Raw genomic sequence first — 23207 nt, forward strand, 5'->3', positions numbered from 1 at the left:
TAATCAATTTCATTACATCTAATCCGTCGTTTTACTTTTTTAACAACATTATTCAGAATCAACTAATTATCTGCTATTGATTAACTTTGTTATTGATGGTAATTTCCATCTGCAATATTTACAATTGAGCCAACATCTACACCTCGTCGAATTTCTTTCGAGACAAAATTTAAGCACAAAAGAACGAAAACCAAAAAGGTGATGAACATACTCCGCATATTTACATGAACAAAACAAAGAATAGGATGGACCACGAGAAAAGCGAACCACAGAAGATAATGACACATCGGATACGAACACTATTTCAAGGACGACTCCCTCGTATATACAGCTGCATAGTCCTTTATTCTCTTTTTGAGATGCTGCAAGAAAAAGCAAAAGTATAGTAAATGATAAATACAAAGAAAACAACAAAAGTGAACAATATACTGAAAGGTGAAATAAACAAGAGGCTGTGAAGATTCTTACCTTCAATTCTTCATGAAGTACAATGAATATCTTCTTCATCTGCCTATGTCTCTGAATCCACGAAAGCACCAGTCTCAAAACATAATCAAGAACATGAACAAAAAGGATGACAATAGTAATGAACCTTTTTCCAATTTATATGGATTTTCCCAACAACATCTATAACATGACAGTACATTGGCTCATTAGTATGAATGTAAAAAAAAGCATGGGCTTAGCTACAATATTAACTTTTATGTTTCACAGCAGAACATTTGTCTTCTAGTTTTTCATCAAATTTCTTCTTTGAAAAACAAAAGACATATAAAACGTGTATGCACTTATCCACCACATAAAGTACATACAAGTAGGACAACAAGAAACATCTGTATCACGAAAAATAGAAGGTCCTTTGCATCATGTAAGGAGGTTAAAGAAACCTTCCGGTAGCCAGCAACTATTATGGGTTGAGGGCCAGTAAACTGAAAAGGTTCAACTCTACATTTCAATCTTTTTCTGCCAGAACTTTAAATGAGGACTGCACTCAGCGGAGTGTTTATGTATCCCATGAATGCCTTTCGACTCTAATTTTTGTTTATCAAAATATACTCATAGACAATATTAAACGTTTCAGGAGCTATAATGCTCAATAAACAAGTGCAACTTCCACAAATGAAGATCAGTTAACAGACTTAAGTGAACCAAGAGAACTTATCATGATTCAAGCATTCCCGAACATTGTGAGGACATCAGAAGTTGGAGGCCCACTTTTGGCCAAACAAAGATTAAAAAGATATCAACTCATTTAAACTTATCTTAAAACAGATATGTTAGAAACATCTGGAAGCCTTCAAATCTTTTGAATGGATTGGAAGTCATTAACATTCCTAAAACATTCATTTACTATTCAGTTCATTCTCTAGAAGAATTTCCATACAGTATCACGCAATCCCTTTTGAAGATCAACTGATGATCGTAATTCTAACTAAGAACATTCTTCTTAGAAATCTGATTTACTGCATCTATTGGACACCTAAAGAACCTCCAAAGGCTTCGATGAGCTGGAAGCACTTGTTGGTGGTGGGTTTCATGACCTAATGGATATCCAATCGGGTGGGTCATCTCATATTCCTTCCAGAAAATCTATTAAGCCAATTGCCTCCATTTCCAACATTGATTGATTGACCACTTAATTTGCAAAGATAAATCATTTTAGTCAACAAAGTTTACAGTAATAAGTTGATGGCATGACGAACCTCTTCAGAAGAAGTTGACAGCCTAACAATTATTTGGAGACTATATTTCATATTAGTGAACATGGAAAAAAAAAGGACTTCACTTTTAATAAAACTTGCTTGACATTATTTGCCATTCCATCAAATAATACTTAGTAAACACAATAAGCAGAGGAACATGAACATGAAAAAAAAAAAAAGAAACATTAGCACTTTAGTTGGTGAGGATTTCAATAAATGCACAAACAAAGAAACTCAACCCTGCAGTTTTTCAAGAACGGTAAAGGCCCTACAATCTCGAGAAGCAAAGGAAAAAAATAGACGAGTTAGTTAGTCCTGACAGGATAATGAGTTCTTGCACCAAAGGTACTCCACAGGGATTCCATAGTACTAGAGAATAAAAGAAAAGAAATCATACCTCCGCGCACTGTTGGTATGCTCTACGTAACTGACCAAGGGCATTGTCATATGTATCTTTATCCCTATCTTTCGCAAGTTCGAGATCACAGCCGAGTTTCTGAAAGTGTGTCCTGAACACAACAGTTTTACATTACATATTGGATAAGACAGAACTGGAGACCCTTGCACATGAAATGGAGATTTTTGCAGTACCTGTCATCTTCCAAAGCCTTGTTCAAAGAGCAGTAACAACTATACTTCTCACAGTACTCCTTCGTATACTCTTTATATCTGTTTATGAAACAAAAAAAGTAATTATATGAGCAGTTTATAATGAAGAAGAACAGCATTTGCCATCCTGAACCAAGAAATCTAGTGCAACAATTGATACATCCCATGAGCAGTTTATAATGAAGCAAAGCAGCATTTCCCAACCTGAACCAAAAAAATTTAGTGCAATAATTGAAACATCACCATAACAATTTTGCATGCACACACTAATTTATTACAATGATCAAAGTAAATTATGCACATACATTGAGAAAAACACACTGGAAATTGAAAAAGGAATATGCATTTAATGTGTATGTCCAAAGGATGACAGTGCTGAAGACATGGGAATACCAATAAATGGCTCAAAAAGTAGCAACTTACTGAGAGTCGGTTTGAATTGCTTCCCTCAATTCTGGTTTATCTTTATCATATATTGCATACTGTTCATCCGTGGGAACATATGTTCTCTTTTTGCCACATATCCTATTCTCTTTTTGGGAAATATCCAGTTTGCTGGAGACTGAGTCAGAAAGTAGGTTTGATTTCTTTGGTTTAATTCCTACAGACGTTCTGGGAACTTTAGTGTCTTGTGGATGCGATACATTCGCAGAATTCCTCTTCTCAGAATTTCCACGATCCCCAGGTAATAAAACTTTGTGACCGGCTTTTGCATCACTTTTTCCAGTCTTTGTATAGGATGATCTTCCTAACTGAGATGGGCTGTCAACATCAACCAGATCTGTCATTGTTAGATGAAGAGCTCCAGAAACATTTTGTTGCTTTGTCTGATTAAGAGTGTTCATTTCAGGCAACTTTGTTCCTGACTGGCTAACTACAAAACCCTGACCACCAGGATCTGAAAATTGTGGGGAAGGTTTTGTAGAGTCAACAGCACCTTTTTTCCTTTTTTTCTGATAACCAGGATCCACATACGTATTCTCTGATGAATCAATTTTTTCCGTTCTGCCAAAAGAACTTTTCCGCTCCAACTGTTTCTTGTGATCCTGAGAATCCTCATTGAAAATAGGCTCTCGAAATTCACCAATTTCTAGATCAGAATACTCTCTTCGTAGTTTACCTTTGTTCTCGGTAATAACTGCATTCTTAACATCATTTGTATTTGATTGATGTGGGGTTGCTCTAAATTTTTCCTCTTTTGTAGGCTTTCTACTTTGTTCACTATGTTTCTTCTGCTGCAAGTTGCTGTATTTTGATTTAGTTACCAATTCAACTGCTTTCTCAGAATTGTTATCCACATTCCCAGAAGGATATGCTGTGAAGTCCTCCATTAATCTCTCAGGAGAACTAAAGCGTGGACCTAATGCATAACTAGCATCTCTACCTTTCCAATTTGAAGATGGGAGAGTTCTGCCCTCGGCTTTCAGACCTTCTTCCCTCTTAGCGTTCAATGCATAGTCCTGTGAGTGGACAACATCAGCACGTGTCCTTGAGCTAGAAACAGGAACTACTTCATCCATCTCAGGCTTTTCGGGGGTTGTACCAAAGGTCCCCCTGGTCTCTTTCCCATCCTTAGTACCACGTTCAGCAATCTTCAAAGTGATATTTGCATTCACACTCTCACCACATTCTTTTTTATTCAATTTACTCTCATGGTTGTTTGAGGAAATTGGCACCAGTTCTTCTAGATGATCATCCTTGGTAACGTTTAAAACTGGTACTTCCTTTGACACAAGTTCTACTTTGTCTTCTGAGCTTCCCTTCATTCTCTCTGAAGCAGGAGAAAAACTTGCAGGTTGGATTATATTAACCACACCATCATGAGTTCCAACCTCCTCCAAGTTTAGAGGAGATGTGGGAAGTTGACTGCTGAAGCCATGCTGCTCATCTTGTTCATAATCATCACTCTTTCTGCAAGCAAAAGGTGAGGATGATAACCGTGAATCAGGGCCCTGAAATCTGTGCAGACCTTCGTCATTTCCATCATCATCATCATCCATGATGTCGACATGAACATCAGATCCTTCTTGACTGCTAGATGAGCCATCACTCTCACTGTCACTGCTACTTGCACTTACAGGACTTCTGCTTTTGCTCCTGCTAATACTTCCACTGTCACTACTATCACTTTCACTATCACTTTCACTTCCACTCTCACTAGAACTGCTGCAGACTTTTTCTTCTTCAGTAATAATATTTTGGTTATCATCAAAAACATCAATTAATTCTTGGTGTGCTTCTGTGTCTTTAAAGTCAATTGGTTCTGTTGACTCCGGCTCTAAACGAGGCAGCTGCTGAAATTCTTCAGGTGTGGTCTTCTCTATGAAATTTGAACCACCAGTGACTGCAGTCACTGCACCACTTGGACAAATGGGAGACCTGAAAGGGGATGACAGATTAGGCAACTATTTCATATTGTAGGACATGTTCACTATAAATCTGCAAGTGTGACAAGTTCTTAAAATTTATAAATGCTCAGACAAGCTTCAGAAATACAGGGAAAACAAAAAAATAATTAAAACAATCTAGTCATGTCCACAGACAAGCTTAGATTTCTGACTTTCAGATGGAAAACCTAAAATCCAGTTATTCTAGTACTAATAAAATGGGAGGGAAGAATGTACAGAAGATTAACGAAATCCTAAAGAAACATCCTAATACTGTTTCTAAAATAAACTGATTAAAAGTTGCACAAGTGTTAACTGGACCAAAGAATAAGAATCTCTCTCTTAACTTCTTAAGATAAAAAAGCCCAGATTGATGTATAACACGTGCGCGCATGCAATATATGAAGCTAATGGATCTACCACAATTACTTAAAGTTGAACCAACTAACCAAATCATCCGTAAAACCAACTCCTCGCAGGCTGCATTCCTCTAATTCAGCTCAACCGGATCCATGGCATCAATTTCCAAAGTCAGATGAGAATTTGAAATTGATCTAACTCCAAAGCAATCCCTGCTGTATCATACCTCACTAAAACCATGGCCTTGTTTTTTCAAACTGAGCTTACAGTTGCATATTGGCAAAGAAATTATTAATAGTTATTCTCGCTCTACCTGGATATTTGATGAAGCATAAATCTCAAGTTTTTCCCTTAACTACATCGCTTTTACTCCCTTGTCAAAAGTCAGTTCTCTGAACCCATCTAAATTTTCCAATATAATAAAGGGCACGGATTTACATGCTGTGATTTTATACACTATCTTCCAAGTAAGGGAATAGGGCCTGCACATGCTGCAACAGAACGGGATAACTGAGCAAAATCACAAACATATTGTTGAGGCGGCACTGAGAATGATGCATGATATCAGTCTTCCAATTTTTCTCCATGTTGAGGCATTATAGTAGTGCATATGATATGGAAATCCAAGCATATTTAGGGGTTCATTCTTAGTGGAGATTCTTTGGGAAAAATCCGTCGCAAAAAAATAGACTACTCTGTTTTCCCGTGGTTAAGTTTACAGCTATTTGTCAGTCCTGATGCAGGATCTTCTTCAGGTTGTTCCCAAGAGCAGGAACAACATGTTCATTCTGAAGAGATGATTCCTCAAAAGGACTCATCACTGTTAGGCAGATTCAAGGACATTACTTGTCCACGTCGAAGGAAAGAAAATTTGTAACTCCCACTTACTCTTAGTTAGGAGTCATCTACTTTTCCAATCCCCTCTATGTACCTGATGTCAGACGTTCCACCCAATCTTGTCGTCAAATGAAAAGATGGGTAAGTAATGACAATTTCTCTATGGATCTTCAAGTGTTTTTATGGCTGTTTTAATCATAGCCAGTTAGCCACAAATATTGCGATATTACCAAAAATATAGCGATAGTTATGAAAAAAGAAGAAAAACGACACAAACGGCAAAATATCTCAATGAAAACATGTTTTTTTGTCTCCATTTAATCTTGTGCTCAAACACAGGCAGTCTTGGTATTTTTTTCAAGAATTTTAAAAGCTTTAAACTGCACATGCTTAGTCTACATCAAAAGGAGGCTTTAAAAGGGCAGTTTTAGACTTGTTTTTCTCCTTAATGGTAAAAAAGGAAAACTCAAACATGATTAGAGTTTTTAAGCCCTCATTGTTTCGGTTGCTGCTCCATTTTCTAATTTTCATTTGTAGTTTTGTTAGTTTGCCATATTGACATGGAATTGTGATCGTTAAATGTTAGTTTTAGTTTTACATTTATAGTTAACTTTAAGTTTAAATTTGTATTATTACATTATTTATTTGTATTTTTACATTTTTTTATTTTTTTCTATTTAAAAAAAATTGATGAGATTTTACACTGAGATTTTTCTAAAAACAATACCCGAGAAAAACCTTGCCGATATTTTCCCGATAACGGTATTTGTGGCTATGGTTTTAACCAAGGAGGATGAACCCACCGCTTTCCATGAAGCCATAAATTCTAGGAAGTGGATTAAAGCTATGAATGATGAGATAGAAGCTATGCATGAATGTGACACTTGGGAGGTCGTGCCTTGGTCATCCCATACAAATGCTAATGGATCAAAATGGGTGCATACAAGAAATACAAACCTGACAGAACGACTGGAAGTTATAAGGCACAGCCCATTACAAGAGGATTCACTTAGCAAGTGACGAAGCATTTAAACCTGTTGTGAGAATGCACACCATTTGAGTTATATAACCCTTGCTATTAAGCATAGATGTGACTTAGCCAACTTCACGTCAACAATATATTCTGCGTAGAAAACTAGAGGAGGAAGTCTACATGGAGCAACCCCATATGATACATGAAATCAGACTCAAGGGGTTATGCATGCAGATTAAAAGAGAGGAATATATGGACTAAAACAAACTTCTTGGTCATGGTTTGATAATTACTCCTTTGGTCCAAAAAAACATGATTTTTAGAGATCTCGTCTGGATCACTCCTTGTTCCTCTACAATCAGCTAGTATTACTATTTTGTTGTTAATATATATCAATGATACTATTATCACAAGCAGTTCAGAACATCACATAAACAAGGTGAAGGTACTACCAGGCAACAGATTTAATATGAAAGATCTTGGAAACCTACACTCTTCCTTGGAGTTGCAAGTTGACAGACCATGAGTTCAGAGGACACTCAACAGTCAACACAAATATCCGATTGACGTTTTCAGTAGAGCAGACATGAAAGATTGCAAACCTTTAGCTATCCCAAGCATCCCAATTCACAAGCTAGCAATCTGTAGTGAGGAACCAAATGATGACCCACTGAGTATCGTAGTATCAGTGGTATGCTACAATTCTTGACTTTTAGATGGTCTAAGATTGTGTACTCAGTTTATCAAGTGTCCCAGTTTATGTATGAGTTGCAGATTGGATATGCGAGCAATTACGTGTATCCTCAGATACTACAAAAAGAATGCTTCGAGATGGCTTGATTTATATCTGAACATTGTGGGAAGGAGGGAAGCATAATCTTATTATTTGTATTCATGCAAACTGGATAAGTGATCCTAATGAGAGAAGACATGTTCCAGGATATAGTGTATTCATTGGCACGAACTTGTTGTCATCAACTCTAGAAAGATTATGTCGTGTAAGGCTTTTTAGAAATTTAAATTGTTAGTGTGAGGTTTTTATTGTTTTTTATAGTTTTGATGCACTCATATGTAATTTATTTTGCCACCGTAATTTTTCTTTAAACGGATTAGGGTTAATCAAATGAAGTTGATCCTTTTCATTCTCTCAAGCTGCTCTGTCATGGTATCAGAGCCTCCCATGTTTGGGAGACTGTGACACCATCTTGAGCTAGCTTTCATCCTCTTCTTCCTTCCCTTCTTCCTCTTCTTCCCCTCTCTCCTCCTCTCTTTCTCCTCTATCTTCTCCTTTTCTTCCTATTGCTGATTCACGTAAGTTGTGGATGAGTAGAAATCTGATTTATGTGATCAAAGGGTGACACAGCAATCAGATTTTTTGTGTCACCTTTATCATGGACATTGTGAACGAGGTGAAACTTGAAAGGCATGTGGAGTTCTGCAATGCAGACATGAGGCTGAACTTAAGGATTGTGTGGATGTCTGCTGTTCGAAGACTTGCATACAGGCCGGCTGTTGATGAGTAGGGTTGGCCACAGTTTATTCAAGATATGATTTTTTTGATGTGATGAGCAGTCGTAGATGAGAAGACCTCTGCCCTACTTGTTGTGGAGTTGAGCAGTGTTGAATTTCAGCCCTAGTTATTGTGAAGTGAAATTCTTTTGTAGACTTCTCGCCTCTATTGTTGTGGAGTGGAATTGGTGTTTGCTCTGTTTATGTGGTTGTGTGGACAAGGTCCGTTGACCAGCCTTTGGTGCGTGGAGGTGTACAGTCTTAAAATTTGAGCTTGTTATCATAGTGTTGGCAACTTGGCACAGATCTAATGCATTTTTAATGAATGCCATCTTGCTGTTTGATGGACATAGAGCCTCTTTTGATTCAACCAGTTCTGAAGCTGCCTCTTAAAAATTTAACTGTGCTGTGGTATAGAATTTTTTTCTTTTTGCAGAACAGTTGGTGTTTTGGCAACTAGATTATTTTTTTCTTTCTTTCATTGTTGTCCCATGTTGATTAGACTGGAATATGTTGTTGTCATTCGTATTTAATATATTAGTATGGAGGATACTAAGAACAATCAGCACTCTTCTAAATCCGATCAGATGACTCAATATAAGGCTTTTGCAAACCCATTTTACAAGTGTTCTACAATGAAATTGGATGATACCAATTATGGAAGATGGGCAAGAACTTTTATAATGTCTGCTATAAGGCATCCGAAGACTCATATACTGCTGGAAACTGAGCCAAAGGAGAAGACTGGACAATATGCTACTTGGAATGGAGCGAAATATGCTACTTGGAATAGAGTCAGTAATATTGTCATGACCTAGATTATGAATAGCATTCAGCTGCACATTGCAGATGCGCTGGTTTAATATACAACTGCAAAGGCAATGTGGGGGAATCTCAGGGACTCATATGCCCAAGATAAGAATGTAAGCCTCCAAATCGAGCAAAAGATATTTAACTTCAGCAAAGAGATCAAACCCTAGCTCAACATTTTGCTTTTACTTAAATTAGCATATGAGAGACCAAATTCTATCTCCGTATTATGCCACCCATAAGACCTATCAACAACAAACTATGATGGCTACGTTCTTGACAGGCTTGACTGCTAGCTTCTCTATGGCCAAGGTTCAAATGTTAACAGGATCTAACATCTCGACATCAGCAGATGCATACAACCGGCTGAATAGACTTGCATCATCTCTTCCTCAGCTTTCTAATGATCCTCAATCTTCATCCCTTGCAACCTCAGAAGGATGTGGGCATGGATAGGGGTGGGCATTGGGTTGGCCCGATTTGCAGTCAGGCCTGGGCCCAGGCCTATCCAATCTGAACTGGGCCCAGGCCCCGCCTGGTTTTATTTAATAAAAACAATTTAAAATATATCATATATGTATTATATAAAGAAACAAAAAATTTATAATTAACAATAAATTCTTTATCAGGCCCAGCCCAGCCAGGTTCAAGCCGGGCCTGAGGCCATTTTCACCGCCCAAAGCCCAGCCTGACCTGGGCCGGGGTACAAAAACCCGACGGGACCCTGGCCTGGTGCCCACTCTTAGGCATGGATCTCCTATGGGCAATACACACAGCAGAGGTTGGGTCGTGGTGTTGGGGATCGTGGCAGACTCCAATGTACTTATTGCAGAAAACAAGGACATCTGGAGGACCAGTGTTAAGACAAGCATGGTCATTCATCTTATACTTCATCTAGCTCGTCTAAGACTACTACTCAGGCTGCCTAAGCAACATGTCTTGTCAATGAGCCGAAGTCTGCCCCTTCTAAAGACATGATTATACTTACCTGAGTATAGTATGATCAGCTTGTGTCCAGCATTCATATTCTGCCTCTGCCTCTGCCTCTAATGTGATGGCTGAGTTGGCATGTTCTTCAGGTAACACAATAGACAGAGGGCAAAGGTAAATTATGTATTATTGGTTCAAGGGCATCTAGACATTTTTGTGAGGATTCTCAATCTTTTGCTACCCTTCATCAATCTTGCTCTTCCCAACATGTTTCATTAGTTGATGATCGATTGTTTCCTATCATTAGCAAAGAAGATGTACCTATGTATATATATATATATATATATATATATATATATATATATATGCTCCGTCGTACCCCCGTACCATAATTTTCAAAACTGGTGTACCCGTACTTGCACTACTATACACACCTATGTTGTCAAGGGGTCTGGGCACTGCCTGTGGCCCTGTGCACCAAGCAGAGCCTAGTGCCTAGGCAAAAAAGGCGACCAATCTTTTTTTTATTTTTTTAGTTATGTTAATATGTCAAGTTATTTTGACTAACTATTACAAATACTTGAAATGTGGAGAGTACTACTATAACAAGCATAAACAACTTAAACAATCAAAAATTAATTGTTGACTTAATTGAACATGCAAAATAAAAGAAGTTTAACATTACTCATTAAATGCAACCAAAAAAAAACGAAATCTAATCTCTCGAAGAAGGAATGTAAATCTGTAGGAAGGCTGTAACCCATTTGTACTTAAAGAAAGACATAATATAATAAAAAAGACTAACAGTACATAATAGTATACATATAAGTACATAACAGTAACACTACATATAAGTACATAACCATGCTAACGTATACATACAACAGGTATCACAATATTACATATAAAAAACTAACAATATATACATATAATAGGTTGATGCAATACTATATAACAGGTATAACAGACTGCACACAACAATATATACATATAACATGTATTACAATACATATAACAGGCATAACAAATTGTATTACAATACAATTTAACATAATAGTGTATACATATAAGTTTATAACAGGTATAACAAAGTAACAATACATAGAACTATATGATATATGTACGTAACATAACCATACTAATGTATACATATAACAGGTATGAGGTATCACAATACTATATAACAGACCAAGTGACTAACTGTATATACATATAACAGTATACATATAGCAGCATAATCAACATAACAGTACATAAAAATATGTAATCAATACAAAATAAAGTACATAACAATATGTACTCAATTAAGAAATTTTAATTGAAAAGGAAGGTAATTTTTCACTTTTCCATGGACTAGGCAAGCTAACACATATCCCGTTCCCTAAGTGGTGGACTTAGGCGACGGGTGTGGAGTCAAGCTTAGTCCACGCCTAGGCGAGGCCTTAACAACGTAGTACCACACCAGTACCCACACCCACGTCATATAGCTAACAAGGAAGAAGATTAGTGGAGGCCGTGAGGAAGGAAGTGCCTAGTACCTCACTCAGCGAGTGAGGGTCGCTAATTCTTCCATGGAGTCATCTTTGAGTCCTTTCCAGTTGCATATCAAATTGGTCATCCTTCTTTGTTAAACTTTACGTAAAGTATTTCCATATATCTCTCCTATTGTGCCATTCTAGCGTGAAACTTGCCAGCCAAGGGAACACCAAAGAAGTTTTTTTTTTTTCCCTCTAGTCAAAGTTGTTCAAGTCAGAGTCATTTTGATTTGGTTCATGTTGACGGGGATTGAGTCATGTACCAAATAGATCCCAATCTAGGTACTATCTATGATGATCGTTCCAGGTTGTCTTGAGTCATTTTAATAAAGGTGAGATCTGAAGTCATCTATATTCTCAAAGCTTTCATTCTTGAAATAAAAACTCAAATTAGTTCTCTTATCAAATGTGATCGCACTGACAATGCTCTCAAGTTCAAACATGTCCATTTAATGTTATTTTGTCAGGAAAATGAGATTCAACCTCGCTCCAGTCAAATTCTCCTTCATCCTTTTGAGGAGATATCATCCTTGCTGCATGCTATCATTTAAACTGCATGTCATCCTCGACTATTGATGAACAAACCCCTGTCCAGATCCTTTATTCTAATCGACCCTTATTTGGATAGCACTTGGAGTATTTGGTTGTATCTGTTTTGTTCATAAACTTAGACCCAATTGGGACAAGCTGATTACTCAAGCAATAAAATGTTCATTCATTGGCTACCCTAAGCATATAAAGGGAAATTGTTGTCATGATCCTATCACTTGATTAATGTGAATGCAGATGTTACCTTCTTTGGATCAATGCCTTATTTTTTCAGTGTTGGATCTCGCACACAAATTAATGTAGAGGATTCTTTTCCTATGCCTATTCCCCCTATTCCTTCAGAATATATTCCCTTGCAAAGTACGAAGTCCCCAAAAGAGTCTATTCCCTTGCAGTCCATAAAGTCTCTAGTTTCCTCTCTCCTCCACGATATCAAGATCCTCCACTGGTCCACACCATGCAATCTCCACCTAATCATGGTTCTTCATTGGCTTCTTCTCCTGAGGTTATTACTCCTGAACACATTATTGGTAGATATAGCTTTCTTCTTGGCCTTAGAGCAGATTTGTCCATGGTAAATGATGATATGCCTATAGCCCTAAGGAAAGGGAAACAACAGGACACACTACATCCCAGCTCTCAATTTGTATCTACTAATAGACTGGGAAAGAGTATGCAAACCTTTATCTAAGCATTATTTGCCACATCTATTTCGTTCAAACATCATCAAACATCGTTAGATCCTCGGTAGAAACAACCAATGCAAGAAGGTGTGGATTCCCTAATTTTCAGAGGTACTTGCCAGCTTGTTACACCTCCAGCAGATGTTGACATTGTTGGATGCGCATGGGTGTATACAAGTATAATTCAGATGGCATCGTGGAAAGAAATAAGGCGATGCTAGTAGCCAAAGGGTACATGCAAACATATGGTGTAGACTTTTTCGACATGCCAGAATGAGCACTGTACAGTTGATTATCTCTATGACGGTTCATCGTGGTTGGACTATAACTCAATTGGATGTAAAAAATGTTTTTATTTATGGAAATTTGACTCTACATGCAGCAACCACTAGAATTTGAAAGTTAAAAGGAGTGTGACAAGGCATTGGAACTACGAAAAGCGATATATGGACTTAAACAAAGTAAAAAAGCACAATTTCAAAAATTGTTTGAGGTGATGTCAGTGTCTTTGGTTTTTAGATGTCTCCATATGATCACTCCTTGTGTATTAAGCAGTGATAGAGGTACGGAAATTATGGACTTATGGTGGTTTATGTCGATGATATTATTTTAACTAATGATAATGAACAGAAAATTTCAAACACTAAGGCATATTTTCAAAAGCATTTTGTCACTAAAGATCTTAGTCCTCTTAGATACTTTTTGGGCATAAAAGTTGCCAAAAAATAGAGAAGGTGTGGTGTTATCACCATGAAAATATGTGTTTGATCTCTTGGAAGAGACTGAGATGTTTGGGTCTAAACTTGCATCTATTCCCATGAACCCTAGGGAACACCTCTATGATGAAGAATCAGAGAAGGTAGATAATAAGTCATATAAACTCGCATTGGAAAACTTCTCCATATTACAGTGACTGGTCCAATCTAACAAGTTTCCTATGTCTATATATCCATGTATCTATATAATGGCAACAGGATTGTTATTTGTACACAGAGCATGTATTTCTTTGTTGTATAAAAAATTATTTGCACTTAATAAAGTTTAGTGCATGCCTAATGTGGTTGAACCTGCCTTTCGACTGCTAAAGGAAACTCCTCTCATTGTTGCTTTCCTCCCTCATGTGAATCAGTTCTGGACTTTGAAAACTGATTGAGAGAACGAGAGGCAATTTTCCTTTTCCTCTTTTTCATGACTTTTACCCTTACACCCAAATAAAAAACAATAAAATAAAAAAATGTAAACCCCCATTGTTGGCACCCAGTTGGCTCAGCCTAGGCACCCCACTAGCAACCCAACCAGGTGGTTACCCAATTGATCAGACTGGCACCTAAAATGGATAGTGTGAGAGACGACCTGGAGGCCCTTGAAAGTTGAAACAAATAGGACAAGCTTATAACATTACCACCATAAAGAAGTGATCAGAACTTAGAAGTAAGAGGTTGAACATTTTGTCAGGAAGTTGAGAATGGTCAACCACTTTCATACCAACTTGATTGTATACACCAAATTCTGTGGTGCCCTCATTGTCTTATGTCAAGTACAGCTTCCTGATTTCCTTAATGTTTCCCATTTTTCACATCATCTACAATCTCTTGCCAATTAAAAGTGAAATCTTGTACGTATTTCCAGTCCAAGTAGTTTCAGCTAACAAATACATCACTAACCAACGATGAATAACCATCTAACTCCTAGCCATGTATCCACTGAAGCACTTATTCTTTGAGATACAGCCAGCTCAAATATGCACCAACATTAAGAACAGAATTCATGAAGGTAAAGACATAACAGTACTAACATGTATCAGCTTGAAATATTAACATGTATCAACTTGAAATATCCAACTACCATGGAGCAGAAAACAAATACCTTCCACTCTCTAGAGAGGATCTTTTTGTCACTTCTTTTTCAACATCTTCCTTTAGAAAATATCTTCCTGGGGCTACATAATTTGCAATCTGCAAGGACAAGAAATTAAAACCATAAAGATCACCATTTATTCAAGAAAAAACATAAACTACCAAACATATAGCAAAATAAGCACCCACTGAAAACTTTTCTTAGTGGGAGATAATGTGATTCTGTATTTAATCATGTCTGGTCCAGGTGCAGGCAAAGGAGGAATTTAGGATTTCTTCACATGCCAAGAGATCATTGGAAATGCTACCACTAAGAAGCTCTCCTAATGATAGACTAACTATCATTGTATATGCATAAAGAAGCACACATCCAGAAATTGTAAGAACTTTCTTATTACTTACTGTTCTGATAGTCGTCTCAAGCTTCTTCCCATGGTTGGGAATTGCTTCTGCAACAGCTTTCTCCAAGGCCTATATGGACATCAACAAAATAAGAAAGTCACAACAAAAGGTTATAACATAATCTTAATAAATTTTATAAACTAAAGTATGCATCTAGCGACAAAAGGAAACCTGATGATAACTGAACTGAATGATTAAAAAAATACTTTTTGCATTAACATCTTTTCTGATAATTCCTATATTAGTCATTGCACAATAGTTTATGTCGGGTACACAACATATGCTTAATGAAGCACTACAACCACAATAGCAAGCAGCAACTAAACAGATTACAATCATCCTGCCAAGGTTGTCTGTTCATTTCAAAGGCGGCACTTCACAAGGTAAAATGCCTGTTATTGCAAAATTCGTGATCCATAATGCTTTTGCTAAGCCACACTGAAGTTGCAAAAATATTCCTCCAATTCATACATTATTGAATTGGATTAGATTCACTCCAAATTGTCTCTCCTGAGACATCTTTAATGTCGATCGAGTTGCAAGTGATTGAAGCCTTTTAGCAAAGCCAGCATCTGTATATATATTGTGTCCTGGTTAGGAGCTTGAAAATGATAATTCAGCTTCTGCCTATTAATAAACAGACTTTTTTCTTTCCCACGAAGATGACAAGGACCCCAACATTTTTCTTTACAAGCACAGTAAGAAATGAAATTCAGACGGACATGATCTCCTATGTAACATATAATCTTCTTTTAATCTTAGTTTCAACCAAAAACAATGTCTTTATCATTGTTAACTTGTAAAACGCACTATAAGACACCAACAAATGATTTGGATGATTTCCACAAACCGACATTTCAATGTCATACACCATAAAATTTTCTAAGTCAACTTTGTAAAAGTTCTACTGAATAAAAAAGTTCCCGTTAATCCCAGTCATAGTGTCCACACTTTTTTGAGATAAAGTACTTGATTTTCTCAACCTTCAAAGTTTTGAACAGCTTGGTTGAAAAGATCCATAACAGTATTGCTTTTGTTCCAATAACAGTTGCTATAATTCATGATACAATAGCACAAAACCATGTAGGTCTATTGCCCCTAGCAGCACAGACATCAATAATCTAGTCAGCACAAACTCCAACAGCAGATGCATAGCAAATGTTTGTTCTAGATGCATTTTTTTCCAACAGTCTGGAAAAAACTGCAGTTTTAATCCATTTTCCCTTTATGGGAACAAATAATGGTTCATTTGACTCTCATTGTTAGAATATTAGGTGTAATATTTAAGTATAGGGTCTATATAGCAAGTGGACTGTGAATTTTTGGTAGAAGTTGTTTCATCACTTCTTTCGAAGGAGAACCCTTTGCCCAAACATATAAAGCTCTTCAGGATTTTCCCCTATTACTAGTTTATAGACCAAACAGTTCTACATGGTTTTTGTGTTATAATCTTGCTTTCTTGCTTAAAGAAGGCATAGAGGTACAGAATATGGATATCAAGTTTACAAATCCTTCGAAATAAATGGATAAAGGAAAAAGAAACTTCACTGTATCAAAGCCAAGGACATGTTTTACCCCACAATGCATTAGGGAAATCAGTATATGATTAATGGCTACCTTCAGGGTCATTCCTTTTGGATTTTCCATAAGCAAGGAAATCAAGAAACTTCGCAGGTCCATTTGTGTAGAACCTATACCACCTTTAACATTCTCATGCAAGGAAGCTGGACCAAACCTCCCAGACAAATCCTTTTCATTGCTGGCACCATTAGAGGAGCCCGCCATACGGCTACCACTGACATCATCTCCAAGTTTACTCCCCCTGACAGTGCTGACATTTCCAGTAGGAGATGTTGGGGTTTGTAATGGAATAGTAGCATTCGTAATGGGAGATGGTACAGGAGAAACTGATGACCTAGTTTTACCAGCAGAGCCGGCAGAAGTTACTGGCAGTTTCTGAACCGGTTTAGATGGTGTGGTTACTGTGGTTGCAACTGCATTAGAAAAATAACAAATGATGTTTAGTAAATATAAATTGAAGAAGCTTAGTAAAAGTGAAGATTATGGTGTATCTGCAATGCCATTAAACCAAATAAGGATTCAAACCAGTCAAAAAAGGTTTGCAAAGAGACAATCAACTTCACCTGCACTTGGTTCAACTTTTTGCTTCTTTTGTAAAGGTCCCTTCTTTTGTTTGAAAGCCATCCTTCTCCCATTAACTATAAATCCAAGAGGTTCAAGATAAGTTATACTGGCAGATGGGCAAACAAGACAAGCAAGTCCATTGTCACATATATCGTGTACGGGTATTATACGGCGAGGAATTTATCGGGTATAATACGACAAAGTTGTATACCTCGGAAATATCTCGAGAAAATCTCGGCAAATTTTTAAAAAATTTAAAACATTTAATAAATCCTGAAAATTAAAAAATACAAAAAAATGGGGAAAAATCCACGTATTTTTATTTTCTGGCATTTAAAAAAAAAGCATATAATTGTGGTTTTATACGGCTGACTTATTTATCAGGTATTATACGCGTTTTTTTCAAATAATACACGTTTTATGTGACAATGCAAGCAACTGCAATGTCACCTCAGTCTAGGAAAAAAAATGAACCAGAATTTCCAAGCCAAAATTTTGATAATGAATTTTTTTCAGCCAGACTATACTTCCTGTGGCAGTGTTGTAAGAAAACCTATAAAGTATAAAGTACTCCACTTGTGTCATGGAATAAGCTAGAACTACAATTTTACATGGTAGCAAGCAAACAATCAAGCCACTCAGGCTCAGTCCTTGTATGTTGTGCAAGGACTTCTCGACTCTATGTGGGGCTAACAATCTCAACTAAAATATGGATGGTATGTTCGATGCAATAGATCCATGCGAGGGACAATACCCCCATAAGTTTTCAAAACAAGCGTTTCATGGACTGAGACATGAATAACCTATCCAAACCATTTATGGACAGTACTATGGACCAGTGTTATCCTTATCGCACAATACACGGGCTTGTATCGTGCGATACGTATCGTATAGGTTTACACGATAAGCTAGTGTATCGTAAGCGCATCGGCTGTATTGCAATATGGGGGCAGTATCGTACGACATGCCTGATACAGCCTTGTACCATACGATACAGTGATAAAATGATTTTTTGTAGTTTTTTACAAAAGAACCTCTATCTTCCTCTTTCTACACGTGTAAAAGTTGTGAGAGGGGAAAGTTTTACTAGTTTTTCTACAAAAAATCGCCCATTTGTGTGATAAATCATCGATTTAGAGGAGAAATCGCTTGTGGATAAGAAGGTTTACTCATGGCCCATGAGGATGATGGGACCTTGATTGATGATAATCATAATATATTATTTGTTGTAAACTTGTAATGTAATCTAAAACACATTATTAAACTTTAAAATTGTGATGGACGTTTATTATGTTATTATGAATTTCTTATGTCATTTCCAAATGTGTTGTTACTATATAATGGCTTATGAATGATGTGATGAGTTTTTTTTTATATATAACACATTGTTTTCAATTTCTTTTTTGTTTTTCCCGATTTTACCGATTTTTCTTTATTTTTTTCTAATTTTTTAAAATTTTTATGAATTAATTTACGATATGCTACACTATGTTTACGATATGTTACGAACAATGTATAGGTCAACCCGACCGGTATCCATTACGATACGCCTTTTACAACATTGCTATGGAAATTGAGAATGCATTAGTAGGTGAAGCTCTTTGTTACACTTTGTCAGTAGCTAAGCATCAAATTGTGTCCCAACCTTGCCAAAAGAAAATAGCCAACACAAACCCACCATATTAATATATTATTGGCTGACACTGAAGAGAGGTCAGTAGAATTCCATGGTAGCTATATCATTCCGTTATTTAAAATATTGTATCATATCTTCTTTTAGGTTGTAAAGCAATGACCTAAAAACTGATTCAGATCGATCTAACATGACAAATATAGACTAATTCTCTGTAGGGCTGCACACGAGCCGAGTCGAGCTCGAGTTCGGCCAGCTCGAGCACGGCTCGACTCATGTTTAGTCAGCTCGAGCTCGACACGAGCTTGATGACTTTAACTCGAACTCGACTCGAGAAACTGTTCCCAAGCTCGAGCTCGACTCGAGAGGCTCGGGTAAACTCATTTATTTCTTTCTCACGCGCGCAGTTCCTTGTGGTGGTGTCCTCGGTAATAACACCTGCCATAAATGCTCATAGCTCTTTCACAAGGCAAAAAAACTGCCTACGGTGGTGTCATCGATAATGGCATTGGCACCTAAGATGAGCAGTGATTAAAGGCGGCGGGAGAAAAGGTGTGGGAGAGAAAAGAAAAAAAGGGAAGGGAAAAAAAATGAGACGGAAAAGAACAACGAGAGGGAAATGGAAAGAGTGGTTGAAAAGAGTAATGATGAGATGAGGTTTAATAATGAGGAAAAGAGGAAGCGTGAAAAAGGAAGGAAAATTAAAAAATGCAAAACAAAAGAAAGAGGGAAAACTTAAAAGAAAAATTAAAGTCGAGCCGAGTCGAGTTTGACTAACTCGAACTCGGCTCGTTAACATACTCGAGTTTATATTTAAGCTCGAGCTTGACTCGCATAAAAAACGAGTCGAGCTCGAGTCGAGTTTACTCGAGCGAGTTTGAGTTGAGCCCGAGTTGGCTCGACTCGTTGTGCAGCCCTAATTCTCTGCATCCTTTTATTAAATGAATCACCTTCAGTACCCAATATTAACAACTTTCCTTTAGTATCAATTTTATTTTCAATTTTTCAATTAATTTCCCTATGTTTTAAAAGTTAAAACAAACAAAGAATAACAGTAGCAACAATTTAATGAGAAAACAAGAAGAAAGGACAGCAAAAGATTAAGCACCAATAGCGCCTAAGAGTTGGTAAAGAGAAATTAGTTTAAAAAACTCAAACTGGAAATTCCAACAGAATACAATAATTATAAGCATGAAAATTGATAACATTTTACAGAAACATAATGTCAATACTATGACATCTTAAACTAAGCATTTTGACAACTCACCTTCGGGAGGAGGAGCAGCAAGTGCTCTGACATGATTCTTAACAGATGGATTCCCATGGTCCAAAATGATAGCCCTAACAGCATAAGAAAATTATTGTCAAATCCTGAAATGTTTTCCTACATCTCAGACAACAGATTGAAATTAACAGTCTTGTTCCAAATAAAATTAACATATTATATGCCATGAATTTGAATCGGAAGTGGCTACCTCAGTCATAGTTGCAGGACAAACTGTTGAAAGGGAAAAGGTTATACAACAAAACCTGGAAGATTAATATGTCAAAATACAGGCATATATTGCATGAAAATTGACTTTCTGTGTTCTGTAGGATGATTTAGGACACGAAAGGCTTTCTTATTTACATGAAGAATTAGCTGCTCTAGCTTTACTTGGATGGCTGTCCCATAGGGTTGAATATCTCACAGGGAAAATCCTTTTCTACATGAAGATATCAATAAACCTTTTTAAGGATAGTAACAAATATTTTAATCTATCACCATTTTGAAGCCAACCAATGATACATTGCAATACTTTCAAAATATTATCAGAGAGCTTATTAACCATCAAGTTCAATCAGGTCATTCTTCTTTTACTAATGGACCGTTCTCTCACTAATGGATACAAGGCCACATTTTGTGCACATCTTCCTTGACAAGCAGATTTAGGTTGACTCTAGGATTGCCAACACCACTAAGGAAGGAGTTCTGCCAATAATAAATCCCTGATAACACATCTTGGATTCTGAATCAACTAATGATAAGGAATTTTCAGCCATTTTCACGCATTAACAGTCCAATTTCTGTTCAATCACTTTTAGGTGAAGAAAATCAAACCAGTGAAGACCCTGAATTTAGGTTAAAAAAGCTACGAAGACAAGAATGTCAAGAGACACCTGCCCCCATGAGCTTCTTGCAGCCTCTCCTTTTCATCCTCCATGAATGTCCATACCCACACAATAAGATTAATTTTCATTGCGTTCATTATTGTTTAAGGGGAAAAAAAGGATTTCTCATCCTCGCTGAAACATTTGCACAGTTCCACCTAGGAACAGAACAGTGGGACATCTTCTCTGTGCACCTGCTGTCAGAAACTGAACCTTGCCTTTGCCCTAGATTGGTCCATTCTTAATGGTAACTAGATTGCTTATATGAAGGCCTTTAGGTTCATATGTTGATGCCCACATAATTTATAACTTTATATAAGAATGCCTTCATATGACATGGTTGTGGTTCACTTGGTATAACGGCCGCTTAAGATATATGGGATGATTACCTGAACAAATAGTTATCGAAACTAAACGTAGAGCATCAGAACAAGTTGACAAAAACTGAAAAAAGAAAGCGAAGAACGAAAAGAACAGGAACATTTTTGTAGGAATATAAACTATTCAAGGACGAAAGAAAGAAAGAACAAATGCTCAATAACAAACAGTCAAAAACCGTTATAACCAGGGGACATACTTTCGAGATTTCTGAAGGCGTTCAGCTTCCTCAGATCTCATTTTCACATGACCTCTGGTGGACTCGTCCAATACTCTTTGCACATTCAGCTTGCGCCAGGCTGACCCAGACTCCACAAGCAAGCCATTTCCATTAACTCCACTTCGATGTTCTTCATAAATATCACTTGGATCACCTGGCTCCCTCGACCAAGTGAACCTGAATTCCTTGCCTCCAACATCAATAACCTAATGCAGGAAAGTAGTAACCTTAGTACCAAATAATGATGAAAGCAGGTGATCAACGAACGACCACTTTTTTTTAACTGAACTCATTTGATTATCACAAGGCATGAAACTGAAAAATAGGAAAAACCTATTACTTCGCTGCTGAAACAACCAAGAGAGTAAAAGAACAGTCTCATGCAGCGCACCCACAATGAGAAATTGTCAGATGGATTTCTGTGTCCACATGAACAAGCTTGAAGCAGAGTTTACCCATTTTCCATTTTCTACTACTCATGGGGGGAAGGTGAAATGAATGAAAATGCAGTTCTTAATAGGATAATTGTATTGGTTGCTATGGCTCGAGAGGCTTCATAGCGAATTGGGGCTTGGCCGTCGTAAGCTGGTTGACTGGTTATCGAATAAACAAAAGCGCCACTCAGAAAGCCTTTCTCAATCACCTTCCAGTCAAGCGAGCGAGAGAGAGAAACAGAGAGAGAGAGAGAGAGAGAGTACGTTTCCTGATGAATTGTTGGGGTTGTTATCGAACTTAATCTTCGCATTTAATCCCTGGGCTTGGACGCGCTTGATCTCGTCGACGAGGTCAGGGGCAAGGCGAATTAGCATACCAAAATTGAGAGGCGAGGAGGTCTCGAGGCGGAAAGTTTCGTCCGCGGCAGGGGCGGGATGGCCGCCGTTGTTGCCACCGGCACTGCTGGGAGGTCGAGAGGAGGAACGGACCGGAGGCTGTGGAGGCGTTGGGAAGGAAGTGTGGTGGTGAGGGACCATCCCGGGTCGTTTCGGCGCCGTTCCGCCGCCCGCGCGGCCACCGCCCCTCGCCCCAAACTTCCCTGGATGGCCGCCCCCAAACATTTCCTCTTTCCTTCTTCACTCGTTTTCGCCACCAAAGTACCAACTCGCAGGTACTAATGAAAATGAAAAGGCACCCTCTTCCCCTATATATAATCACCCTTTCTCCCCAAATGTGTTTCCTGGATCAATCAAGCTTCAGTCATGGCGGACCACCGAAACCTCTCTCTCCCTCCCTCCCTCCCCCTCCCTCGCTCTGTTGACAGAGGTCTCCCATGAACATTCATGGGACGGCAAAGACTCGCTCCAAAAGCAATAGAATTGTATATTATTACAAAAACACGCTTTCATTTTAAAATAATATCATAAGCATGCACATGTTTCAACGCTTTTCGTTTATCTGCTTGAACTAAGACCAACAATGGCAGCTAATCAGAACTTTATTTTTCAATTTTTAGCGGCTGTTCGTTGTTTTACCAAAAGTTGGCTCCTTCAAGTTATTTTTAAATTCTTGATGAGCCTCTAAAGCCTCTCTCTATTTGGGT

The 23207-nt window shown here is 37.6% G+C and overlaps 1 protein-coding gene across 1 annotated transcript; it reads right to left on the reverse strand.

Moving 5' to 3' along the window:
• On the reverse strand, positions 1–22897 carry LOC116262745 (uncharacterized). The gene is made up of 12 exons (XM_031642238.2): positions 22369–22897; positions 21650–21876; positions 20189–20262; positions 17288–17362; positions 16761–17137; positions 15144–15212; positions 14752–14840; positions 2736–4691; positions 2295–2372; positions 2101–2212; positions 469–519; positions 1–362 (listed from the first exon to the last, which is right to left on the reverse strand). Exons 1-12 carry the CDS (start codon positions 22723–22725, stop codon positions 300–302), a joined length of 3528 nt encoding a protein of 1175 aa, XP_031498098.1. The 5' UTR covers positions 22726–22897; the 3' UTR covers positions 1–299.
• Positions 22898–23207: the final 310 nt, after the last annotated feature.

The sequence above is a fragment of the Nymphaea colorata genome, chromosome 1, assembly GCF_008831285.2.
Source record: "Nymphaea colorata isolate Beijing-Zhang1983 chromosome 1, ASM883128v2, whole genome shotgun sequence".
NCBI lineage: Eukaryota > Viridiplantae > Streptophyta > Magnoliopsida > Nymphaeales > Nymphaeaceae > Nymphaea > Nymphaea colorata.

Bases quoted from the DNA above. Each gene is read 5' to 3' on its own strand.
- LOC116262745 (XM_031642238.2), bottom strand. From the start codon at position 22,725: ATGTTTGGGGGCGGCCATCCAGGGAAGTTTGGGGCGAGGGGCGGTGGC. The intron at 20,263-21,649 runs GTATGTCCCCTG...TTATGCTGTTAG, and splicing joins CGCCTTCAGAAATCTCGAAA to GGCTATCATTTTGGACCATG. The intron at 4,692-14,751 runs GTATTTGTTTTC...ATCCCCTTTCAG, and splicing joins TCCTCTCTAGAGAGTGGAAG to GTCTCCCATTTGTCCAAGTG.